Below are 25,677 nucleotides of genomic sequence, written 5' to 3'. Positions count from 1 at the left end.
GAACAGCGTGCCTGTGCGGCCACCGCCCAGCCTACCCAGTGCCCCCGTCGTGAACGAGTCTGCTTCGCAAACAGCATGACGGTGCCCGCGACTAGAGGGAGCGGGCAGCTTTACTTCGTCCCGCTGTCTCCACTCCTCCCCGCCGTAACTGCTGTTACGCATTCAAGTGCGTCCTTCCAGCATCTTACACTCTTTCACCTAAACAGGTAACCTGCACGGTCAGAAGCACGATACAGAGGGAGAAGCGACGTTTCTGGGCACTTCTCTTCCCGAGCAGCCTGGTCCTCCTCCTCGGTCAGCGTTCTCCGGAGGGGTCTGTACGCACATGCGCGGAGATGTTCTTCCCCCGCCCCCGACCCCTGTCACACCATTGGCCCCGTGCCCTCCGTGTGTAGCAGTGGCTTGGTGACAGCTCCCCTCCCATGGTAGAGACCGGGCACGGCCACTGTGTGACTGCACCGGCAGTGACCGAGCGAGGGCCGTCCGCGTCCATTCGCACTCGTGCCTACTCCACGGCGTCCCGTGGCTCCCGCCACCCTGCTTGGTGTTCGAGAGGTGATGCGTCTTTCCCTCAGGTTGAAGGCCTTTTGTCTTCTGCACTTGCCCACTTTAGTAAGATACTCTTCAGTATGTCATTCTCACTTTGATGAGTGCCGAGCGTGAGCATGCGTGCCCTTCGTGAATGCTAGAAACACGCCCGCCACTTACTATTCAAATATTGCCTCTTTGCAGTATGCTTTGTTTTCTCCATCTGGAACTTCTTTTGGACACAGGCTGAACTGTCCCCTTCTATCATTTGTGTCTCCTAATCCGTTGGTCACATTTTTTATTTATGTGCACTCCATTCTAGGTCATCTTTCAGATTTATCGTCTAATCCACAAAGTTTTCCAGCCTGTCTAATGAATTTAATTTCAGGGGCTGTGTTTTCATTTACAGAAGTTTTACGTAAGAATTTTTTTTAAGTTTACTTATTTCGAGGGGCGCTTCAGTGGCTCAGTCTGTGAAGTGTCAGTGCTGACAGCCTGGAGCCTGCTTCGGATTCTGTGTCACCCTTTCTCTGCCCCTCCACTCATGCCCTGTCTCTCTCAAAAATAAACATTAAAAAAAAATTTGAGAGAGTGAGTGAGAGCAGAGAGAGAAGAAAAGACAAAGACTCCCAAGCCGGCTCTGTGCTTTCAGCCCAGGGGTTTGAGCCCCACGAACCATGAGGTCATGACCTGAGCCGAACCCAAGAGTTGGATGCTTACCTGAGCCACCCAGGCACCCCTCGTTTATAGAACTGTGACTTTTTTGTGTGTGTGTAAAGCAGGAATCTATTCCCACCCCCTTTGGGTGGGCCCAAGTCTTACCTTCTTGCCGCTGTGTTTTGGGAAGCTCCAACCCTACCCGTAGTTCCTGAGGTTGGCACCTGGCAACAGACTCACCCCACCCCACATGCATGCCGGCAACTGAGACACCGAGCAGTGCATTTTCAGGGGTGTAATTCATCCGGCAGTATTAAGTGACTTTCAGTGGGAGGGTCAGGAAATTGTCTGAAACAGAAACCCCATCTTCTAAAAACCGTGCTAATGGCCTTGTGTGGCCATGTGTATTTGTATACGTATATTAGGTACAGCCTAGATAAAATTCCTAGCAGCAAAACTGCTGGGTCAGAAGCGAAGTGTATTGTTGCTGGATATTGCCATAACGCTCCCCGCAGAGGGGTCTGTGCTCACATCGGTCGTGTGTAAGTGTGTGTCTATCCAGGTCTCTCCAGCGTGGAGGGTCTCACGGGGTGGATTACCAAACTTGATCTCTGCTGGGTAGACAGGTAACCGGTGGTAGTGAACTGTAGTTCTAGTTCTTAATTTCTCTCATTACCAGTGAGCACATCTCACACATGTTTAAAAGCCATTAGTAATTTCCCGTTTTTTCTTAGCTTTTATTTTAATTTCGGGTTGCCCATCTTTACTTTCAATTTGAAGGAATTTTTTTTTTTTACAAGAAATTAGCCATTCCTCTCTGATGCATACATTTTCCCCAGTTTATCATTTGCCTCGACTTTGATTTTTCCCCCCTCCGTGGGAAAAATTTCAATACTTTTATCAATATTTTTGACTTCTGGGTTTATGTGTTTAGAAGGGCCTTCCCTATTCTGAATATTCTTGGCCGTTAATTATGTTGAACTCTTTGAGCCACCTGTAATTTATTTTGATGCAGTGTATATGGTAGAGATCCAAGTTGAGAGAGTTAATTGCTCTCTTAAGTGGGATCTTTTCTTTGATTACATTTTTAAAACCAGTGGTTGGTTTTAAGACAGCTATTGATTTTGACGTATTAATTTCATTTGATTCTGAGTTATTACTGAATTATCTTTGGCTGTCATCTCTAATTTGTCCCCTTCTCATTTTGTCTTTTATCTAATCGTGTCTGGTTTTTTTTTTTTTAATGTTTATTTTTGAGAGGGTGCAAGCCGGGGAGGGGGATGGAGGGTCCCAGCGGGCTCCGCACTTGACGGCAGAGAGCCTCACACGGGACTCAAACTCACGAACCTCGGGATCGTGACCTGAGCCACCCAGGTGCCCCTAATTGTGTCTGTTATTAAACAATGTGAAATATTGGTAAAAATGGATCGTCGTTTTTTAAAGCCTTCGTTAGAAAGAAGTGTTCTGTCTCCTCGAATTTCTTTTCAGCGTTTGTGGAAACGACCGTGTGGCTTTCCCCATTCGTTGTAGTCACGTGGTGAACTGCAGTAGATTCCTCGACAGGTTCTGCTTGTGGGTAGCACGTGGCTCTGGACCCTGCTGTACTGCCTTGAGGTCTGGCATTGACCCAGACCCAGTGCCGCCTCTCACACTGGGCCGATCGGCAAGGTCTGGGTGATGACAGGATGCCGGCCTCACGTCAAGATCGGGGAAGCGGTTTGCTCCTTCTTGTGCTGGGGAGCCACATGCGCCGCCCCAGGGGGCCTTCCCTCCAGGGTGTGCCTGTGTCGCTCACTTGTTCCAGGGACCGTTGGCTCCCTTGAGAGCTTTCCCCGTCTGCTCATTGTTACTTTTTCTATCCTCGGGGGTCAGTTTGGGTGATTCACCAGGAGATTGAAGAAAATCAGCTCAAACCTGAGTACATAGTGACTGAAGAAACCATTATTTAAAAAAAATCTCCAAAAAAAATTAGGTGCATGTAGGTTTTTCCTGTCCAGGCAAATTTTATCAGACACTTACTAAACTGTCTCCATCATTATAAAGCTTTTCGTGCCGCAGTCCACCTCTCATCCGTAGCACATACTGAGTTGTCGGTACTTGGTGATCCATTAGGATCCCTTCTTGCTCCTTGGTGGGTTCTCCCCACGCAGTCTGTGGCTTCGCAAAGCCATCTTCTCGAGCCACGCTGGAGAGTTTCATGCATCCCTCTGTGTGCTCCCCTCACAGTCCTTCCAGTATTTTGCCACATCCCTTTCTTTTCGAGAGGTCCACAGGTAGCAGATTTGGGGTCCTTTTCTGTTAAAAAAAAAATCTTAATTATGCCTTCGAACTCGGTAGGTCCACGAGGTATAGGAGTTTTGGTTCAAACTAATGTTCCTCAGAACTCTGCATACCATTGATCTGGTGCACATGCTCATAACTGGGAGTTGAGGACCCAGCGGGTTTCAGACCCTCTCTGTGCACCTGTTGTCTAGACCACACTTACCATGCTAGCATTAGCTGGGACTGGCCTCCTGCTAGGCACTGGGTCTTTTACTTTTTGACTTGTAGCAGCGAGGCTGTTAAGTTCACCTGTACTGAAATTTTGCCCCTTTTAATTTTTGCTCTGTGGCTTTTATTTCAGGAACCGTGTTGGTGTTTTGCCACATAAGGGATCTGTCTCGTTTATCCATGTGTGGAAATGCAGCATATACTTAAACAGTCATTTTTTTTAACATTTTTTAAAATTTATTTTTGAGAGAGGCGCAGAATACTAGCAGGGTAAGAGCACAGAGAGGGAGACACAGAATCCGAAGCAGGCTCCAGGCCTGAGCTGTCTGCATAGAGCCCACACCAGGCTCGAACCCAGGAACCGTGAGATCATGACCTGAGCCAAAATCAAGAGTCGGACGCTTAACCCACTGAGCCACCCAGGCACCCCAAGCAGAGTCATTTTTAAAGAGGTTCTTAAATTCACATTATTACAAGGCAAGTAATTATTGTGGGACTTCAGATGAGTGGCAGCCACGGACACATTGCTTTCCAAATTTCGACAAGAGGGTGATAAAATTTAAAAGTCAAGTTAAATTCAACCCCAGAAAAGTGTCATTTTCCCAACTGGGTAAGGGTTTGGGTTACAGACGAGTGTGGCCTGTTTACCTCCTGCCCTTAACAGAATTTGGTGGTACCAGCAAAACTCCTGGGCTGGGCAGTAGACTTACCACTGGGTCAGCCTCCTCAGTCCGGTGTGGTCAGAGTTGAGCTTTCCTGTGTGTGGACTCCCGCTCAGGGCAGGTGTCTTCCCTGTTGAGCAGAGAAAGCATGTGTGACGGGTCAGCTGATATAGTTGTCTTGAGTCTGTCTTGTTCTGGGGGCTTTTCTGTCGCACCCTCGCATCCTATGACCATGTACTAATAAGGAGGTAAAAGTTCTATATCAGTATGAAGATGTTGGCACACAACGTTTTTTGTTTTTTTTTTTTAATGTTCTGGCACAAGATTGTTGGGCATCGACCAGCACAACCAAGGATGAACCTGTCATTTCGGGCCTTAACACGAATCCCATTTCTCTTATCTGTGCTTCTCTCGGGCCTTCCAGGGTGAGGATCCATGACTTCCGCACTGACAAAATCGCCCTGTCACTCTCTGCCCACCAACTGGGCGTCTCTGCAGTGCAGATGGACGACTGGAAAATCGTCAGTGGAGGCGAAGAAGGCCTGGTCTCGGTGTGGGACTATCGGATGAACCAGAAGCTGTGGGAGGTGCATTCCAGGTAACTGAACGGAACGGGAGCCATAGGGGTAGCAGGCCGCCTCTGAGCCAGTTCCTTGTGTCACCACACCGTCCTCAGCGTAACCGAGGAGCTGGCTGCGGTCAGTTCCTCTCTCCATTTCTCAGGCGAGGAACCTGAGACCCAGAGACGGCGCTGGTCACTGGGGAGGTAGTTCTACTACTCACGCCGTTAAAGCTGCCGTGACTTACACCCAGCCAGGGTAGGCAAGGCCTGCTGGGAGTCCCCAACCGCAGCCTCTGCTCTGGAGTCCCAACATGCGGGACCTTGATTGTCCATTTCTTGGACTTGCTTTCCACTGTTTACTTGCAGTCCTAGGGCCCTTCTAGTCAGGCTTCAGCTAAGGAGGGGGCAGTGTAGCCTTTCGTTATCCCAAGTGTAGGTGGGGGGCCTCACGGATGTAGGCAGATAACGTTAAGGATGCCTAACGGGTAGAGGCAGCCGTGCCTGGAGCTGACTTGAGGCCATCCCCCTCTTGCCTGGGGAAGGGGCTCTCCCTCCCCCCTTACCCTGCCACAGCCACCTGGCCCTACATGCCACCAGTTGGGGGCAGGGAAAGAGGAGAGCCTTCTTCCCAGCTGGCCCAGCACCACTGTGAAGGCACATTCTGCGACGCGGACTGGGAGAAGAAGAGGAAGAAACACAGACGCTGAGCCCACAACTAGAAATTTCAAGTCCTAGTAAGAGAAGGCAGTACAGTCCAGGCCCGGTACCAGCGGTGGCAAGGTTAAAACAGGAATTGGCTGCTTCTATCAGACTACACCGTCTGGCTCTGTCCAGCCCTGTCTTACTCAGCAAACAGGTGCAAAAGCCCTTTTCCTGCTTTCTGTGATGATACGAAGAGTTGCCACCAGGTGGTGCCGAAAGGCAACTAAACGTCCTCCATGGTGGCACCTTAGAAGGAGGAAGCCCTTTTATTGCTTGGACGAGCCGGGTCAGCCTCTCCTACTAGCACAGCTCACTGCAGCTGGGGCCCTGGGGGGCTGCCACCCTCCCGTCCCGCTTTCCAGCAGCAGCGCCGCCTGTTCACTAGGGCTGGACTCCAGCAAAATCTCGTTTTCTCTCCCGGAAGAGCTGTGTTCCCTTTGACGTATCATTCAAGCGAAGCCACAGTCAGTGAGGTCTTCCCCAGCCGTGTCCTGTCCCGGCACTTGCCTCCCTAACTCACTTGTAAGTGTACACGCAGTCCTCGCCGCCGGTTAGTGGCTTGGGCCACCTGGCAAGGTCCCCATGTCCCCCAGTGAAGGGCTGGGCCCCACTCTTCAGTGTCCTACCTGGAGCTCGTGTGCTCACCAGGTCCTCGCCTGCCTTGCGTGCAGCCCGTCTGGGTCCTCTCGAGCCTCTGGTCCGGCCCCGCGGTACAGCAGAGCCTCTCCCTCCACACTCAGCCCGCTCTCCCTTGGCCCCACCTCGCCGGGCCCCTAGTGAAGTCTCCCAGACATGCTTACTTCTGGTTGGTGCCCCGAATCCTGGACTGGCAGGGCCAGGTTCAGATTCCCCCGGACTTTCGATACCAAGGAGAGAATGCTCTGTTCCGGCCAAGAAGCCAGCCCCTGCTCGGCCTGCACAGAGTTTCCCTCATCTCTGCCTTTCTGCAAGGGCCTGGCTGATGGGCTCAGTGCTGAAGCCTGTGTCCCATCCTTGGGGCTTGTGACATCTTTCGTGCTCTAGAAACCTTGGTTTCATTTTGGGGGAATGCACTCTTACATTCTTAGCTAGTTAGGAAACCTCTGATAGCAGGTTCCCGATTGCATTGGACATCTTTACATCCTGTGGCTCCTGGCTTGGAGCTGTGACCAAGGCACTGGATAGAAGCGTTTAGAATGAACAAAAGCCTTTACTCCATCCGTCGGTTTCAAGCTACTGTTGCTAAATTTTGCAGCACAAGAGCACAGAGTCCAACTATCAGTTGTAGCCCTCTCAAACATAGGAGGAGGGGGCCTTTGATGGATCAGCCCCACACCCTGCAGAGGGGGAGCCTGGCGAACCTGTCCAGGGCTGGCCAGCCAGAAATGGGGCTGTTCTCTACCACGTGCTAAGATCCTTCACGTCAAAACATACCAAGTTGGGTGGCCAGCCAGGAGACATAGGGGGCACCCGGACTTGTTAACAGCAGTGCCCAGAGTATAGAAGCAAGGCAAGTCTCTGCCCCTGTTGGGGGCCCGGGTTCCTCCCCTGTTCATGAGAAGCTTGGTAGAGGGTTCTAGAGCCCCTGTACTCTAAACTTCCGAACGTAGAGGGGGCCCAGTCTGGGGGGGGGCTTCCCTTTACCAGGCGCTCTCCGTTGTGTTCCAGGCACCCCGTCCGCCACCTGTCCTTCAACAGCCACAGCCTCATCACGGCCAACGTGCCCTACGAGAGGGTGGTGCGCAACACTGACCTGGACTTCACGGCCCACAGGAGGTCAGTGCGTGGGGCTGGCTTTGTCGGGGCTCAGAACACATCATCTTGGCTTGACTGTGTTACTAGGACCCCTGGGCCACCTCGTGCCCCCAGGGTCACCTCGTACCCCGTCAGGTACGGCCATTGTTTTCACAGAAGCTGCGAACTTCGCGGCCGCGCAGCAAAGCGTGCGCATCGCGATGCTCCCGCCGTGGTTACGCTCCCGGTGACGGTGGCAAAGCCCCCTCTTCCTGCTCCATCTGCCGGGGGACTCCGTTCCCAACGAGGGAGAGACCCCCGTGCAGGTGGCTCGGGTGACTGCTGGCCTCCCCTCCGTCAGACGCGGCGGCTCACCTGTCTGTCTCCAGTCCCGGGACTGCGTGTCCGCCACGCTGTCGGCCCGAAGGACGGGAGCGTTCACGGGGACCGTCCCGACGCCTGCTGTCTGTGCTTCCTCTAGGCACCGCGGGCTGATCCACGCCTACGAGTTCGCGGTGGACCGGCTGGCCTTGCAGAGCACGCTGCCCGTCTGCCGTTCGTCCACGGACCCCACGGCCGGCCACGGCTATGCCCTCGCGCTCGCCTTCCCCCAGGACCGGAGTTAGGAGCGGGGAGAAAAGCGGGAAGAACCACGCCTGCCGGATTTGGAAACCGCCGGGGGGAAGAACACGACCCCCGGGTGCACCCGTCTGACCCCACACGTGCCTCGGCTGCCTTTGCCTTCCTCTGCTGCCTGTGGAAAGCGGGAGCCTGTCGCAGCTTGTCTCGTCTGTTTTCTGGGTGCTCTGGTCCTCCTCTGGGGCTTTCTTACCCCTCACGCTGCACCTCCTCCCCCCGCCCCTCCACGTCCACTCTGGCCCCATCCGGGCCCCTCTGTCCGGATACGGTGTGGACCTCCCCCCACGTCTTTACACTACAGTCCGGGGCCCTGCTCACCTGCTGCCGCCATCGTTCCGGTCTTCAAGCCCTTTCTCCAGGGGGAGGGGAGGTGCCTGAGCTGACACGGCCCCACCTCCCCTGGACCCGAGAGCACATACTCACCCAGACTGGTCTGTGATGCCACCACCCGGTGTAGACTTGGGATCACAGGCCTGTTTCCTCCTAGTTCTTAACCATGATTCATAATTATATATTTATACAATTGCATTAAGGACTCTGTGGTCTGCTCTTTTGTCCACAACCTGTGATACAAAGTAGATTATTTTCTACATGTGTGTTGCATAAACAGCCATCCTCCACGCAGGATGGAAGAGGAAGAGCTGGCGGAGAAACCGCTACCCTAAACCACGGCGCTACAGCAGGGCAACACCTGGGGGGGCACGAGTATGATCAACAGCCTCCATTTCCGAGGGAGGGGGAGGCCGAGCGGTCACCTTACAAAGGATGGAGACTGTGCAGCAGCAACCACCCGATGTCCCTTCAAAACAGCAAAGCAGAAACTGAGAGGACCATGAAGGGAAAGTCCATTCCCAGAGCGAGTGATCAATAAGGACTCCGAGGATTTACTTGGTGGAATTTACAAGCGTGATCCAATACGCGTATGTAGTTTGGGGCCTCTTTAAATACCCGTAGACCATGCACGGCACCGGAGTCCGTGTGAGGACCACAAAGGATGATCCCATCCAGGCCAAATTCCATGACCCCTAATGCAGTAAAATTCGATAAAGTGAAATACGTCCACCTGGAAATTCCAAATACTCCAGAATTGGTTTAAAGAAAAATGGAAATATGAACTCCCTAGACCAGGGTGACCATGACTGCACTGAACATCAAAACCCCCAGGACGAGGCCAGGGTGGACAGAAGCTGTGGCTTGAGTAGAAAACACAACAGGCCAAGATAAATGGACAGCTGTCACCTCAGATAGAGACCTCAAAGGAGGGTGTTAAGCAAAGATTAAAAAACACATTGATGGGACAGAAAGCCAATAAATAGTAAAGTTTATCACAATGCCGGAAACCCCACGCTTGTACCATTTTACACTGGACCAGCTTTTTCGAAAAGCCAAAATATACAAGTCTTGATTAAAAAAAAAAAAGGCACAAGGGGCTTTTCAGGGCAACCTGCCCACGCTGACCCAAGAGAAAGGGACGCTTTCCTACTGTACACGGGAGAAAATTGGGACACGTGTGCCATTACAGAGAGTCCCGGCCCTTGAGTCGTGAAGGTTTCAGTTTTTTCAGATGAATTCGGTCCACGTTAAAAACCGACGTGCAGCTAGATAGGACGGGGGAACCGGGAAGAGCCCCGGCTGGGAATCCTCACTCAACCCGCAGGGTGACGCTGGCTTTCAAGACCGCCTTCCTCGGCAGGAGCTTCATCAGGACAGCCTTCTGCTTCCTTTCAACCAAATTACGTCATAAATGAAGCCGGTCTGCAGTTAGCAGATGAAGGATTTTATTTACTCCTCGTGTCATGTGCTGCTCTGACCCCCTAGTGACCTCGCTTTATAAGGTTTTCATCTTTCACAGCCTTAATGTAACTGGACCACTGGGTAAAAGACATTTTTCTTCTAAGAAGCAGGCCCTTCCAGTCCGATTTTTACCTCTCATTTTGCAGACGCGGTCACCCTTCGTAGCTTCGCAGCCGTGAAAGGTAGTTGAAGAGTTGCAAAGAAATCAGACCCAGAAAAATATACCAAAACTAAAAATAGTTCTAAACTCTTGTCATTCGCGGCCAAAAGCTGGTCCAGCGTAAAATGGCACCACCACAGGGGTTTTCTTACCTCCCCAGCCTGTTTATAACCTCTCCCCTGACGGAGAAGGGCCTGTTTTTTGCGGAGGAGGGTTTGTCAGATCCAGACTCCGATCCCCAGGCACGGCAACCTGTGTTTGCTGCTACAAACTTTACGTCCTGGAACGTGGGGAAGGGACCGAATTCCTCCATAAATTCACATTTACCCAGTGACTTAAAACGCCTTGGCCCGTATCCCCCCACCCCTTCTGCTCCGCCCACCTTACCTGGATCCCTGTTGGCTCTTTTGAGGAAGCTTCTTTGCAGGTTCTGAGTTCGCAGGTGGATCATCTCCTTTCCTTCCTCCGTAGCTCTTCTCCTCAGACTACCCCCTCCGGCTTCCCCCGAAGACAGAAGCAGCTCCTGTACCACCTGGGGAGCCAGAGGGCCCCACACCAGGGCTCTTGTGTCCTAGAACATCGCCTGCCTTTTGCTTTCTACTTTTATCAACTGTCTGTCCCCATATTAAATTTTTGAAATTTGTTTCTTGCTCAAATGACCTGGCAAGGCCCCCGGCCAGCCAACCGTGGCACCTGCTCTCCCCGACCCCCGGCGCGCTCCGCCAGCAGGGCAGCCTGGTGTCGCAGGCCATGGGAGCGCGACCACCACTCACAGGGGTTCCCAGGCCAGGATCCAAGAAACCCACAAGATGAGGTGTGAAACCGGACACAAGCGTTAGGCAGGTTGGCTTTCGTCAGGTCGTGTGAGGGGACTGCCGAGAATCACATCTCGGCCACTGGATTGCGCCTTTTAAGCCAAGCCACGTGCTGCCTTCGAGCTGCCATTGCGCAGCCAGTGACTTGTGTTTAAAAGCTACCCCGGGGGTGGCATCACCACCCCCAGGAGGCACAACGCTCTCCCTGGCTGATGACTTCCCCAAGATGGGGATTTGGGTCTGTTGTGAAAGGAACGTCTGATGGGGCGGCTCAGTCAGTTGGGCGTCCGACTTCAGCTCGGGTCAAGATCTCGCCGTTGGTGGGTTTGAGCCCCGCGTCAGGCTCCGTGCCGACGGCTCAGAGCCTGGAGCTGCTTCGGATCCTGTGCCTCCCTCCCTCTCTCTACCCCTCCCCTACTCAAGCATAAACAACAAATTTTGTTTTTAAACTAGAGGCCCAGCACTTAGGGGATGGCATGCCGCTCTGCGTTTGAATGACAAGCACCAGCTTACTGCAGACAGACTCTGCTCACTGAGGAGGCGAAGTGCCTTCCCCTCATGAGGGCACAGCCTTCTCCTTAGAACCTCCTGGTGGCTTGCCATTACCGGCAGGTCCGTGACCACGGGCTAGACGGGTGCTGTCTCGCCCCCCGACTCGGGGCCTCTGCTTTGGGCAGCCGCTGCGGCGGCCAGGAGCTTATGATGCCAGCTGGGCCGTGGCGCCGTGAGCCACGCAGACCTGCCCGCCTCGCCCTCGAGCCAGGCCAGACGGTTACCTGGCTGCTGCGGCGGGCCCCGCCGGTGGCGGTCTGGACAGGGCCGCCTCCGATGTGCGGCGGCAGGTTCCCTCTCGCTGGGCTGCAGCGGCCCCGGGCAGGGCAGGCGTTCGGCCTCCGACCTTCGCCGTGGGTTTCCAGCCGCAGGTTTGCACACCGGCTCAGCGCCAGGGCCCGCTTCTTCCCTAGGAAGGGCGGGAACGCTCCCAGCTCCCCGCGGCCTCAAGAGCTGAGCCCGTCACATCTTCCCTTCCCGTGCCCACTGGCAGGACGGTCCCTGTCCCTCGAAGACCGAGGGGACCGACGCCGCTGCTCAACACATCCCCTCACCCTGACTGCTGCTCGGGGCTCTGGGGCTGAACGTGGAGCCTGGTCCCTTGCTGACTTGGTTGGATTAGAAGGCTCGGCAGCCACCACGGGCCAAGTTCATCCACCGCCGAACACCCCGCTGGCACTTGCCTCCTGATTCCGGAAAGGCCCAGAGACAAAGGCAGAGCTGACAGAAACCCCGGCTCCTCCTGCTCCCCCCTCTCCAAGGCCTTCCCAAGGTCACCGTGTGGGAGGACAGCTTGCAAAGCAGGTGTTTGCAAAAACCCTCGCCAAGGCAACTTGTATTTTTAACTCTGTCAGCCCACGGAAGTCACTGCCGGTCCCGGTGCTGCGGTTCAGCCTCAGCAGGCAGGTGGGGGCAGGCTCGGGTGCATGTGTGACCTGCCTCCCCTGAGCAGAGCACAGAAAGAACTTTCCAGTCCCTCGGACAAGAAGGTAATGGAGTTGTTTTGCGCAAGTCCAGCAAGGTGGTGCTTGGCCAAATTTGGAAGGGGTTGTGATCTTGGGTTATTCCCTGGTCCGTGATGCACGGTCAACGTGGCTGCCGGATGTTTCCCCCGAGCTTCTCCTACTAGATTTCCATTACGCAGCCCTTTTGTGAAGCTACCAGACTCCTGCGTTTGTGTCAAATTGCTGAATTCTCTGAACATCCAAAAGCTGAGTTCTGGTAACTTCTCCCCTTGGTGACACGGCAGCATGGGACTAGATCCGGCTTTCTTTTTTTTTTTTTTATTTTTTATTTTTTTTTTATTTTTTAAATTTTTTTTTTCAACGTTTATTTATTTTTGGGACAGAGAGACACAGAGCATGAACGGGGGAGGAGCAGAGAGAGAGGGAGACACAGAATCGGAAACAGGCTCCAGGCTCTGAGCCATCAGCCCAGAGCCCGACGCGGGGCTCGAACTCACGGACCGCGAGATCGTGACCTGGCTGAAGTCGGACACTTAACCGACTGCGCCACCCAGGCGCCCCTAGATCCGGCTTTCAACCCGACTGCGGGCAGATGGGTGAAGAACAGAAGGGGGCCCTCACCCTGCTGGGTCTCCACCCACCTCCTGCGGCCTTCAAAGCACGACCTCACTTCCTCCAAATATTTGCCTTAGCACTGATTTCTGCCTATTTCCTTTTAGTCACTGGTGTAATTCTTGATAGAAGACAGGCTGTTGAACAAGCATATCTGTTGACTCGACCACTTGCCTCTTTTAAAACCAATTTCAAAACAAACACACCACTTGCTTCTGACGAGGCGCCCGATCCAGGGACCCAGGGACGTAGCCATACTTGCTCAGGGGCGATGCAGCCACAAAGCCCTTCCTGGGCACCCTCGCCGGTCCGGCGGGTGACAGGAGGGAATGGGAGCCCCCGCCTGCGTCCTCTGCTAGACTGTGGGGAATTAACCTGCCCTTTCTAGAAGCAGGTTTGCACCCACTGCTAGGAAACCCTGATCACTCCCCAAATGACCGAACGGGCACCCTGGGAGCCGGTGGGAGCCCCAGGTAAACTCTGCAGGCCGCGCTCTGGTGGAAATAAGCCTTAACCCTGCCAATTTCGTGACACCCTCAGTGACTGGGAACAAATTAGCTTTCTTTTGAGCAGCATGGACTGGGCTCATGGTGAATAAATCTCCTTTTAATTAGCTGTTTAGGTAAGCCGGGGCCCAAAACTTCAAAGACGTTAGGCTGGCCCTCAGCGGTCCGAACAGATGAAAACGTTTGATGTGTGCCCACAGTGGCCACCTCTCCCAAACTAAAACTCAGGGCACAGGGGCTGATGGGAAACGGTTTCTAACAAGACTTCACATTAACGAACTGCCTTTGTTGAGAAGCACAAAATCGAAGCAAATTGGGGGAGCCCCAGAAAGTCCAGGCCGACGGTGGCCACGCCAGCCATCCCGCTGCTCAAAGGCACCGTGGGGGGCGGGGAAGGGGAGGGTAGGTGCCTCTGCGAGGCTGCAGGGGGTCACCGGGCCGAGATGCTTCCGGGAGAGTGCCAGATTCCAGCACACCAGGCCATGCCAGGGACTTGAGACCGTCTCCGAGGGCAGCCGGGAAAGCCAAGGACGTGAGCAAGACGGTCCCTAGGGGCAGCAGTGAGATGAGGCAGCTCACGTCCCACTCCTGCTCCAGGAAACACAGTTCAGGGTCCCACCAGGTGGCTGGTACCCTGAGGGCAGGAAGCCAGGCCTCTGCCTTCCCCGCAGACCTACCGCTTAGGAAATGTCAAAACACTTGTTGCGTAAGCGCTAGTCTAAACAGCCAAGCTCTGGAAGTGACTTCAGACCGCTCTCTACTTCCCCACGGCTGGGGCCATGTGGCCTCCCTGCCATCCGCCAGGGCCCGGGAAGGAGAGAGGAGGCCGCGGCTCGCACCGCAGGCCAGCATCCCTCAGGCCCCGGGTCCGGGGCCCCAGGTGGCCCAGTTATGCTCTTACTGCCTCACCTCCAAGAGGCGTCTGCTCTCACCTCCAAGGTCCTAAGCGTCACCAGAAGGATGCACGCGCTTTCCAAACCGCCACCGCCACGGTGTGCCAGCCTCGGGACTCCTGCCCTGCACACGGTGCTCCGTCCACACAGTCCCCCTCCACCCTGCCTCACTGCTCGGTTTCAACTTTTCACTTAAATGCCCACATTCAGCTCCTCCTCGGCAATATACCTGCTTACGTCTGCAGGAACAGCCCCGGAAAGATGTCAAAGAAACAGGCTGACCTGACTGCCTCGGGGAAGGGGAAGCCGGGGCCTGCCGGCATGGGAGAAGGGCCGTGTGCTGTGCCTTCCTGCGCCTTTTCAATTCTGAACCCCCGTGCACAGGTGTTAGCTAAAACACGCTTAGTAACAAAGCTCCGGAAGTGCGAGTAGGCCAATAACGGCAGTTCTCAGTTCCCGGAACTTTCTTGGAAGGCTGGAAAGGGACCTCCCAGTGAGCGTGGACGGCAGGAGCCACGCAAGGGGGCCCGGGACGCTGCCAGCGATGAGCGATCACAGCAACGGCCTTGCTGGCCCCACCGAGCACCAACCGGGAGCGTTCAGCCCGTGCCGGCCTCTGCTGACCCACCGGCCATAGCCACCAACCGGATGGACAACCTTCATCTCCCCGCCCCCAGCGCAGCTCACCCCTGAGTCAGAAGGTGACCTTGGAGCTGTGGGAGCCACTCACCGGGGACAGTTTTCTCCCCTGCTGCCACCACTACTGGGGACTGCCACATGCCGGCCTGGGAGGGTGTGGATGCACCCAGCCCGACCTCGGCAGCCAGGCCCGGAGTCCAGTGCCCCGGGTACCGTTGGCGGGCTTGGGCACATCACCGCAGGTCCCCCTTATCTCCTCTGGCCTAGATGCTCAGTCACAATACCAAGGAAACCACACCGCCTGCGTCCCGGCCACCACGGCACGAGGAGCTGCCTCGTCTTGCTAATTACCGCCCGGCACTCATGCAAAGGAGCAAACCTTGCACCCAAAATACACCAGGAAAGGTCTGGGGAAAAAAACCCCAAAACCCCCCTTTTCCAAACCAGCCTTTGAAAATCAGCTGTCCTGTTCAGCCTCGTGCCACCAGGTGGCCAGGCCACCGAGTGGACGTGGGGAACAGACAGGAGCCATGTTCATTAACAAACCAACCGTCTTCTTTTTTATTAGAGATAAAAACAGAAGAGTCCCACATACCACACCCTCGGGAAAACAGGACGGCAGAGGGGGGCTATTTACAAGAGCTGCGGCAGGACATCGGTGGCCTCGGGCCCCGAGGGCGGCTGCGGACCCCGGTGCGGCTTCCGGGGGGGTGGGGATGCCTGCAGGTCAGTGGCAAAGGGCGATGGTTTCCATATTGAGGAAGCGGACGTGCATCTTGGTCTCGATGTCTATTCCCTGCCAGATCTGGAACGGACAGAGCAGCAGCACTGAGCGCACGTCCCTGCCACCACCGCCACCGGGCCCACGTCCCCGCCCGCGTCCCCGCCCTCCCCTCCACCAGGACAGGTGACAACCAGAGGGCCGGTTTCAAGGCTGTGAGCCAAGCGAGGAAAAGAAACTTCCACCTGCCTTTCTGCGGGTTAATTTGGCTCTGACGTGTGGATCCTTTCTGACGCCGTCACAGCAAGTTGTTATTAAGTGCTGAATCCAAGCTCTTCGCTCCAAGTCATTCCCGTCCCACCCACCACACTTCAGGCTCTGTGATTTTCATGCAAGTTCCTTAACCCCAGTAAACCTCTTCATCAGCACCATGCCGGGACCACCACCTGCACTGCCCACGTTAAGTCACGCGATGTCGGGGGCTCAGAGGGGATCATCCGTGGAAACATTCTGTAAACTATTAAGCGCTGTGCGTTAGTCGCACCGTTTCATTAAGCCATCCTCTCTAATTAAAAGGTCACGACAGTCTGGTCTTTATAGCCTCCCTGGGATAAGCCACCTCGGTTCTACGAAGACAAGCTCGTGCCCGGGAAGGGCAAAGATGTCCACAGGCACGTACCTGGCACGGGTTCTGTCGTGACAGTCCACCCTGGCCACGGCCCCGGGGGACATCTGACCCGAACTGCCACGCTACGAGCCCCCCCACTCCCAGGACTGCGCTTGCCAGCTCTTTGGCCACTCGGCGGTGGCGGGGCGGGGGGGGGGGGAGCGGCCCAAGAGGGCCGCAGACGGAGAAACGGCCAGACCTGGCTCGCCTCCCGGCTTGTGAGAACTTCTAACACTCAAGCTGTCGCCTGCAGCATCTCCAGGGCCTGCCACCAGGCTGCAGTCAGAGTCCTGCCGGCACCCAAGCTGCTTCCTGGGATCCTGCACCTGTTCTTGGTGTGGTGCCAGGAGGGGGCAGAGAAAACGGACCCGGTTCCTGGGGAAGGTAGTGGGGCACCCGGGGTGCTTTCTGCTAAATGCCAGGTGGGAACAGGGTCACCGGCAAGGCCCAGGGGAGGGGAGGGGCCAGCCGGTCAGGAAGGGCCCCCACGGGGCGGGGACAGGCTTGGGGAACACTGGAGGCCTCGGGTGGGGGGCAGGGGGAGACTTCCGGGGAAGAAGCTGGGTCTCACAGGCTCTTCGCCCTGCCCAGCCCCTGCGGGTGCAAGGTGGAAGAGGCTGCCCACCCCCTTACTGCAGAGCTGGCGGCTGACTGGCCAGGTTAGCAGCACAGCCCGGGCGGAGTGCCCATCGAGCTGCCCCCGGGCTCCATGGGGCTGTGACCGCCCAAGTCCCGGCCTGGCTCCAGGCCCGGGCCCATCAGCGCCCTCAGGCGGGTCAGAGGCTGGCGCGGCAGGCTGGACTGGGACCTCTGGGTCAAGTTCCCCTGACCTCCTGTCCTAATCCCAGGATGAGCCTGGTGGCCCGCTGTCGGAGCACTCGGCACCAGGCACAGGGCAGGCGGGTTCATCTCCCTCCGCCGCCGGGCACCTGCCAGTCCGAGCAGTGAGGGGGTCCCAGTTCCCAACCTCGGAGCACGTTTGTGATGGCAGGGGCCTGGTGTCCACCCGTGGGGGCTGGGAGAATGGGCAGCTATGTCCAAGGCACGGGAGAAGCGAGGGGCTAAACCCCACACCGCTGACTCCACTATGTGACTCGCAGGCATAGAACATTCCAGAACCCGGTTCCAACTGTCAGCAGTGACGCTTCTGACATGGGGACCGGGGACTTGTGGGGGAGAAGCGGTATCGTTGTGGCCCTTTTGTACGGCTCCAGTCGCTCCGACCACGTGTGACTACTGCCCTCCCGATAAAAAGAAGTACAGCCGTGCATGCCCCCTCTCCACAGAGGTGCCAGTGTCCTCCTGCCCAGAGGGCAGGAACCCCCCTCAGCCCCCACCTCTGCTCCTAGACACCCACCTTCAGGAAGTCGTCGAAGGTGATCCCCTCGTACACCTGGTCAGGCTCCTGGGGACAGAGCACACGCAGAGTGAGCGGCCTCCCGGGAGACCCCCATCCCCCCCCCCACCGGGACGCAGATGGTCGGGCCCATTCAGTCACGAGAAGCGGGGGTCCCTCCGGACCTTCTGCTTCCAGCCGGAAGCCAGTCCCTCCGAATTCCAACTCGGACTGGAAGGGAGGGTGCCGGCTGACCAGGGCCCCATCCAAGGCCCCCAGGGAGAACCTGGTGGGTGAGGGTGGAAAGGAAGGCGGTGGGCACAGAGGCACGGGCTCCCCTTCCCCCCGGCCACCCTGCTGCCATTTCCCGGTCCTGCGTCACCATGCCCGCACTGACCCTCTGAGCTCACAGACCACTGGGGCAAGGGGGGGTAAAGGGCCAGCCCGTGCGGCCCACCCCTCTCGCCCAGTGAGTCACCATGATAATGCCTGCCCGCTGGGCCTCTCACCCACCTAGTCATGGCCAGTGCCAGTCTCCACCCGTGTCCTTCCTGCTCTGGGCACACATGACCTCATGAGACCAGAGGTGGGGCTCCTGCCCCTCGTACGACTATCTCGGGCTCTGGCACAGCTAAGTCTCCCCAGACCTCACCCCTGCCTGCAGCACTCTTTGTGACCGAAAGCCTGGCTGCCGTCCCGTGTCCGTCAACAGAAGACCGGCTAAATAAATCGTGGTCCTCCATGCTATTGATTACCAAGCATCCATTAAGAAGGGGTCGATCCCTACATGCAGATAGGGAAAAGGCTCCAAGATACATAGTGGAAAAAAACAAACACGCAGAAAGAGGTCTGCAGATCCGTGCACACATTCCAATTTCTTCCTGTATCGCTAACCAGACTGTCGCCATCTGCCCCGGGGACGTGTGGGGTCAGCAGAGGCAAAGGAGTCCGGTCAGTTCCACTGTGTGCACGTCAAAATAAAAGACACACGTGTACGTCAGTGTGTGTTGGAAAATAAACTCCAGCAAGGATGCTTCCCTCTAGGGAGGAGTGGTTGAGGGGGAGAAGGGCACAGAGAATTCACCTCTCTTCCTATACCTCCCTGCAATTTTTTTTTATCAGACGCAGGTTCCAGGCCCTGAGCTGTCAGCACAGAGCCCGACGCGGGCCTCGAACTCACGAACCGCGAGATCATGACCTGAGCCGAAGTTGGATGCTTAACTGACTCAGCCCCCCAGGCGCCCCTGGAGTTGTTCTGATGTGTATTAAATAGCAGGCGCTCAGTGTCTGCTATTCGGGTTCTGTTCTCAGTCCCATTTTACAGATAAGGCCACTGAGGTGCACAGAGGCAAGGCCGCCTTCCTGTCCAGCTGGGAGTAGCACGGCTGACTCCAAGTGTCTGATAGGATTCTTCACCCTCTGGGGTTTCTTTACACTTGTTTTTAACACAGAAAACAAATCTATATATGCGTCTTAATTTTGTAAATGTGACCAGTTCTCCAATCCCCGGGCAGGTCCCTGGGGCTCCCTGCTCCTCCCGCCCAGGGGCGCAGGGAGAGGCGGGTGCCCTCTCTCTGAAGGCAACCCCCAGGTCCCCTGGGGGCAGCCGAGGGGAGCTAATTATAGACCAGGCTCTGTATCCTGGGTGGGGGCGGGGAGGGGGGGAACCCAAGCTGAGACCCCAGCCAAGCAGCCCCACCCTCAAGCCACAAGACCGTCCAGAGAAAGCACTCTGGGAAGAAAGCACTGCTCCGATCAATAACCGGCTCTGGAAGTCCATTAACGCGGGGCGATGGATCGGCTGGCTTCGGTGGGCTGCACAGGCTGGAACGCTCGGCGTCCCTGGAGGCCGGATGGTATTGAACCGCGCAGCCGGCCCTCGCCCTGTGCGTGCGTGTGCATGGCTCACGTTTATCCGGCTGACGACACGAGAAAACATTTTCAGAGCACACGGAGGACCCGTAAGTAGAGAGAGAGGCTCGGGACACACACCCGGGAGGCAGCCACGGGCTCTCAAATAGCCCCGCTTCTGAGGTCGTGTGCCTTTTATGCAGATGAGCAGCTGCCAGCTGCCAACAGTTTCACTGCAGCAAATTAAGGAAACTGTCACCGGTTGCCACCGGAGCGAGACGGGGAGCAATTTGGAGGAGGAGAGTGTAATTAAGTCAAATGGGAATTTGGCTCGCCGGCACGGCAGGGGGATCCCTGCGCTCTCCACGGAGGTTGAGGCCCTTTCTGCCGCGGTTAATCTGCTGAGTGGGGGGTGGTTTCACCAAAGCCAGACGCCTCCCCCTGGGCCCCAGAAGCAGACTGATAAAATGCAGGCCAATAAAATGACCACAGCCCCTGCCTCTGGGAGCAGGCCCCGGGCGTGCCAGGACCCTCGATGGCAGGCCGGGGGCACAGACAGTAGGTTCCGGCAGGAACACACCCCTCCGCTCGGGCCGTGCTGAACCCAATGCCGTAAGGGCATCTAGAGCCACAGCCGCTTTAAGCACAAGGTGTGAGGAGGCTGACGGTTCGGTGGGACCCACCGAAACCCTCAGGGAACGCAGTCATCGAGACGGTCGGGTGCCCGTCCTGTCCTCAAGGTCCCCCGGGGCTCAAAGCCACTGTGCGGGGCTAGCCAGGCTAGACCCGGTCCTACGAGAGTGTGTCCAGCGGGCACAGTAAAGATCACTGCCCCCAATTCCAGAAAGTTCCTTATGTCCTCGGGCCTCAGTTTCCCCACCAGTAAAATGGGACTAAAAACCTATGAAACAACGCACGTCTGCACATGCCGTGCGGTCACGCTCAGGGAGAGGAGCCTACCTGCGGGTGCCCCACACGCGCGACAGCCACCGCTCGCCGGGCCCAGTGAGGCAACCGCTCGGCTCACCGTCTGTTTCTGTGCCCGCCCCTCCAGTTGACAGCTCTTCACTGGGGACCATCCCGGCCTCCTGCCAGGGACATCTGGCCACGTCTGGGGACACCCCTGGTTGTCACGACTAGGAGGGGGTGACTGACGTCTAGTGGGTGAAGGCCAGGGACGCGGCTAAACACCCTACGACACACAGGACGGTCCCCCACCACGGACGGCTGTCCCACGTGGCGCTCTGAGAAATGACCCATCCGCTTCCTACCAGCGCAGCCCCGACGAGCACGTGTGTGGAGGCTCCAATGCTCCCGCCTGCCTGTCCTCCTCCCCCTCAGCCCTGCCCCAGGCCCCCGGCAGCCACACGTCCCCCTCCACGGCTACCTGCCTCTGGCCCCCACATCACTGCTGGGGCCAGCCGGGGGCTCCCCCTCCACAGTCGCCAGCCCCGAGGCCGGCACCCCCCTCCTCTGTCCTGTTTACACGTGCCCCCCACTCCCGGCTCCATACGGGTCCCCAGACTAGGTGGCCCTGCTGACCCCTTCTCCAGACCAGAAATGCCCTCCCAGCCACTCGTCGTCAACTGCGTGTGGCACTCTGACAGCAGGGCTCGGGGGGGTGGGGGGGAGGCTACACACTGCGGGGGCTGCCTGTCGGGGTCTCCACTCCAGGGGTCTCCCCGGGGCAGGAAAGCAGTGGGGTAAGAGCAGCGAGTCGGACAGGCACCACCAGGCCTTCCAGAAACACGGACCACAAGCAGGGCAAGGTGTGGGAGTCAGCCAAGGGGCAGGGGAGGGGACCGGAGATTCTGGGGACCTGGCTCCCCCCCCGCCCCCCTCGGGGACCTGGCTCACCATCTGCCCCACGCACACGCTGGCCGCCTCCATCATGGCCCCGTCGGCGATGGAGCGGGCCGACTCCTTCTCGATGTGCGGGTTTCCCGACAGCAGCTCCTCTACCACCTGCCGGGCGAGTAGACACAGGGTGACCTTGGGCCTCCGTCCAGGCCACGGGGCGGGGAGGTGCCAGGAGCCCTGGCCCGTGGGCAGAGGAGCATACTTTACATTTCGATATTCCTCCAGGGTGATGCGGCCGTCGCTGTCCGAGTCATACATGTGGAACAGAACTGGGGGCGGCGGCGGGGGGAGAGAGAAGGGCTTGGTCAGACGAGCCAGGAGGGGAGCCCCGGGTCCTCCCGCTCCCCCAACCTTCCTGCTCAGAAAGCTACTTCCAAATGAGCAAAAGACACCCATAATGAACCCTAAACGGCAACCGTAGGGGTCAAGGGCAAAGGCCATGGGTCCAGACCGCCTACTTCCTGGCGGGTGACCTTGGGCAAGTGACCTAACTTCTGAGCCTCGGCTCTCCCACCTATAAAACGGGGGCAACAACAACAAGAGTGTCCACTTCGAGGCGTCCCAAGGGCTCAGTGAGCCACCGAGCTGGGGGGTTAGGGACCAGCGGTCCCGGCACACTGTCAGCGCAGATGCGACACTCTCGTCGAAGTGAAGACAAATCAACATGATCCCCAAATGTCATTTCCTCGAAGACCCAAGAAGGCAGCTACCATCGGCAGGTCGTGGACCCCGCTGCCCATGTTCCAGACCCCTGGCTGGTCTGAGCCGGTCCCTGGTGGGCCCGAAGGACACCAGCACCTCCTCTCCTCTGGTTATCCCACTTGGTGACAGTCCTTTGTTCCTTTACTGGCATCACGCAGCATCCAGCAGCCCAAAGAGGCCAGGAGCCAAAGGGGGGCAAGCCCTGCCTCAGCGGCTCACCCTCAAACTCACAAAGTCCCCGGCCCTGACCCCGCATGGATCAGACGCTCTGAGCCACGCAGCGTGTGGCAAGCGTCATTTCTTCTCATCCACACGTGACCCCGTGAGGCAAGGCTGCCCTGAGCCCGTTTCACAGACTGCACCGTCGAAGCTCAGACAAGTTAACGTGTTTGCCCACGGCTGCCCCATGAAGGGAGGGGAAACCAGGGGCCCCCACGACCTCTGACCTGGCCCTTGGAGCAGGTGGGCAGCTGGGCCGCCACCAGGCTGCCCCCGGTCCAGGATGCCGTCGGAAGGCCTCGGGCCACCCAGCCCGGGAAAGTTCCCGGCAGCCCTCCCGTCTGCATTCCAGAGCTAAATACAGCCCAGTCCCCATGTTTACATGTTCCTGCCGATGAGGCTGAGCCTCGGGTGGGGTGGGGGCGGGATGTCAGGAGTCGTGGGAAAGTCCACACGGGGGACGGACATGTGACTCACGGGACCCTGGGACCCTGTGCTGCTTGGCCAGCCCGGATCACAGCCAACCCCGCTCCAGAGCCCAGAGGCCCGGGGGGTTCCTCCAGGACATATCAGCCAGAGGCTCGTCCCATGAACTTGGCATTTGAGGCGCCTCGAGGACGAGGGAAGCCAGGGTCTCTGCCTATGTGACCTCACTGAGCCTCACAATGGGCTGTGTTCACCATCAGCACGTGTCCTGGTTCAAGGCCACACGTCTGCCTAGTGGAAGGGGCCCGACTGGAGCCCAGGTCCTTGCTCTGTTCCCGTCACCCACTCCACCCCCCGCCATTCCCCCAAAACACCAGCTGCTGGGGGGTGTCCACGAGGAGGCCACCACGGTGCGGCCTGGGAGGAGAAACACCAGTGGGGGCCTTCCTGGGTGCCATAACCTGGGACTGGCGTCCCTCCACCCACCCTTCCATGCTTGCCCACCGCCTGCCGCAGGGGCGCGGCCCCCATGCTCACGCACATCTCAGCTTCTCCTTCCGGCACAGCTGCACCTGCTCCTCGTCCATGGTGGTGTCGATGGGCCGGAAGTAGGACATGATGGTCAGGAAGTCCTCAAAGTTGATCTCGTCGGCCAGGCCACTGGATCCCTTGCGCAGGTTCCTGTGGGAGCAGAGACGGGAAGTCAGCGACGGATTAAGCGCCGGATCTTACCCTTTGAGCACCGATGCTTCGGAGAACTCGGCCCTTCTGGGCACACGCCTCGCCCACGGGGGCCGTCCTAGCCTTGGGTTCTGTTTCCCAGCAACCTGCTTATGGGGTGCGGGGCAGCTGGGGGGGGTGGGGGTGGGGAGGAGGTGCTGCCCTCCCCGAGCTCAGCATGAGGGGGGCCGGGGGAGACACACGGTTGCACTGCTGTTGGTGAAGGCCGGGGTGGAGAGCTGCCTGGGTGTGCTACAGTGTGCAGGGCGGGGCCCTCAAGGGTGGGGAAACCAAGGCACCAAGCACTTCAGTAACTCACCAAACTGACCCTTTCCTTCAGATCCAGGGCGGGCAACCGCGGCCCGCGGGCCAAACCCTGCCTGCTGCCGATTTTTGTACGGTCCGTGAACCGAGAGAAGGGCTTTTATGTTTTCGAATGGTTGCAAATAGGTTTTCGGGGAGAAAAAACCCGAAACGGTAGCAGCACTTCATGACAAACTTTGGTAAAAATCACATAAAATTTGCAAGTCAACGTCTATAAATAAAGTTTTATTGGCACACAGCCACGCCCATTCATTTGCTGTCTGTGGCTGCTTTCCTGCTACCAAGGCAGAGCTGAGCAGCCCTGACAGACACCGCATGGCCCACGAAGCCTAAAATATTTACTCTGTGGCCTTTTGCAGAAAGAGTTTGCCGACTCCTGCTATCAGCTGCCTCAAACTCTAGCACAGTGGTCAGCTTGCCTGAGTAATCGCTTTACTACCAAAGTGAAAAGTCTACTCTTAATTTCAGGGTTTTTTTTAGCAAGTCAAGGCGGGCTCCAGGTGGTCGCCGCTGACCTGCTTTTCAGAAGGGGCAAGAAGGGTTCGTGTTCCAGGTGAGGCTCAAGCTGGGTCAGCCTCGTGGCTGGCCCGGTGCCAGGCATACAGCAGGCGCTCAGCAGACGGGCAGTTTCCCTTCTTTTCTGCAAAGATGCCCAGTTCAGACACTATTTTTCACCCTTAACTTCCCGAAGATCCTGTAAGATGGAACCCTTCGAGGTGGGGAAGGACCCTGCTCACACCGCCCTCCAGATCGGCTTCTCTGTCCACAGTCCTGTTCCTGAAGGGTCTCGGGAGGCAAGACTGACCGTGGTATTTCGTGCGAAGAAAATTCTGTCTCTGCCGCGGGGCGCCCGGCTCCAAAGTCCTTCTTCACCACGCCCCTCGGAACTTCTAGGACGAGGAGTGAAGAACTACGGGATATACGGGCTCTTAGCTGCAGCGTCCAGGCTGTTCTGGGGACAGGCTGGGGGAACCCTTCCTCAGTCGTCCCCTCTTCAGAGACTTCCAGGCTGCCTGCCCACTCGCCTACCTGCCATGGCCACCCAGCCCCGCCATTCCCGCTGTGCTCCAGGAGCAGCCACATGGGCTTTTGCAAAACGCAGATCAGACCCCACTGCTCCCCTGCCCGAAGCCGTCCAGAGGCCTCGGTTCTCAGGGTGACCCCAGCTCCCCCACCTGCTATCTCAGGCCCGGAAGGCGGGTATTGGTCTCACCAGCCACCCCAGCCCTGGACAACCCTTCCTGCCACACTCCGGCCCCCACAGGCTTGTCCAGATGTCTATCTTCTGGACACTCAATATCCCCCGACCGCCTGACATCACTTCCTTCCTCCTGTGGCAGCACCGCGTCTGCACCAGCCCTCCGCCAGCTCTCCTAACTCCGGACCCTCCGAGGAAGGGGGGCTTGTCCCTCCTGCCTCTCACTGACCGCCCCGAAGTCCAGTCCCCGAGCCGGACAGAGGCCTCAGCTCCGCCCCGCTCCCACACCCCCGTCCCCTCAGCCGACACCTGAATGCCACCCGAGAGCTGAAAAACCAGCTCCTGAGGCCGCTCCCGGTTCCCACGGGTGACGGATGAAAGCCAAGCTGCGACCTCGGATCAGATTTAAGGCCCCCAAACATTCTCGCCCACGCCAGGAGTGCCCTCTCTCTCTCGTCCGAATACACTCCCTGCTAGGGCAGTGGGGAGGAATGAAGGACCAGCCTGCGCGTTCCCGGCCCCGGCTGGCTCCCGCAGGCCCCGGGGAGCCGGCTTTGCTGGTCCCTCCGGGGCCACCACCCTCTCCCCACCCCAGTGGACCTCGTGCTACGGGAGACACGGGCCCCTCCAGCTCCACCCCACGGAAGGCTGGGTCCCTGGTGCCCGGCCAGCTACCCAGGTGGCCAGGTCCGCACGGAGCCTTTTGGAAACAAGCGTCCCCTTACAGACCCACACGCGGCAGGCACGCGGACAACGCGCACACA

At 57.5% G+C, this 25,677-nt stretch overlaps 2 protein-coding genes and 1 long non-coding RNA gene across 6 annotated transcripts in view; 1 reads left to right on the top strand and 2 right to left on the bottom strand.

The window, feature by feature from the left end:
- FBXW8 (F-box and WD repeat domain containing 8) overlaps window positions 1–8,485 on the top strand; it is a 126,747-nt gene extending 118,262 nt beyond the window's left edge. For 2 of the 3 annotated variants that reach the window (XM_040443779.1, XM_040443777.1), the window contains exons 9-12: window positions 4,762–4,935; window positions 7,249–7,356; window positions 7,492–7,640; window positions 7,796–7,930. In XM_040443779.1, the coding sequence (XP_040299713.1) occupies window positions 4,762–4,935; window positions 7,249–7,356; window positions 7,492–7,640; window positions 7,796–7,809 (445 nt within the window). In that variant the 3' untranslated portion in view covers window positions 7,810–7,930. Of the gene's footprint in view, window positions 1–4,761; window positions 4,936–7,248; window positions 7,357–7,491; window positions 7,641–7,795 lie in introns of all 3 variants that reach the window. The other variant, XM_040443778.1, reaches the window with a different exon arrangement.
- Window positions 2,870–7,120, bottom strand: LOC121010278 (uncharacterized). The gene is made up of 4 exons (XR_005781073.1): window positions 7,015–7,120; window positions 4,386–4,467; window positions 3,283–3,480; window positions 2,870–3,099 (listed from the first exon to the last, which is right to left on the bottom strand). It is a non-coding gene; the product is annotated as an uncharacterized LOC121010278 (long non-coding RNA).
- A 6,937-nt stretch (window positions 8,486–15,422) lies between the features above and the next one.
- TESC (tescalcin) overlaps window positions 15,423–25,677 on the bottom strand; it is a 52,815-nt gene continuing 42,560 nt past the window's right edge. For both annotated transcript variants that reach the window (XM_040443781.1, XM_040443780.1), the window contains 5 exons: window positions 23,213–23,352; window positions 21,532–21,593; window positions 21,322–21,429; window positions 17,635–17,682; window positions 15,423–15,694 (listed from right to left, as the gene is read on the bottom strand). In XM_040443781.1, coding sequence (XP_040299715.1) covers window positions 15,617–15,694; window positions 17,635–17,682; window positions 21,322–21,429; window positions 21,532–21,593; window positions 23,213–23,352 — 436 coding nt within the window. In that variant the 3' untranslated portion in view covers window positions 15,423–15,616. The remainder of the gene's footprint in view (window positions 15,695–17,634; window positions 17,683–21,321; window positions 21,430–21,531; window positions 21,594–23,212; window positions 23,353–25,677) is intronic.

The sequence above is a fragment of the Herpailurus yagouaroundi genome, unplaced genomic scaffold (assembly GCF_014898765.1).
Source record: "Herpailurus yagouaroundi ecotype Mexico unplaced genomic scaffold, PumYag 191, whole genome shotgun sequence".
Taxonomy (NCBI): Eukaryota; Metazoa; Chordata; class Mammalia; order Carnivora; family Felidae; genus Herpailurus; species Herpailurus yagouaroundi.
Note: the sequence above shows the minus strand (reverse complement) of the source record. Positions and strands in the feature narration are given on the sequence as shown.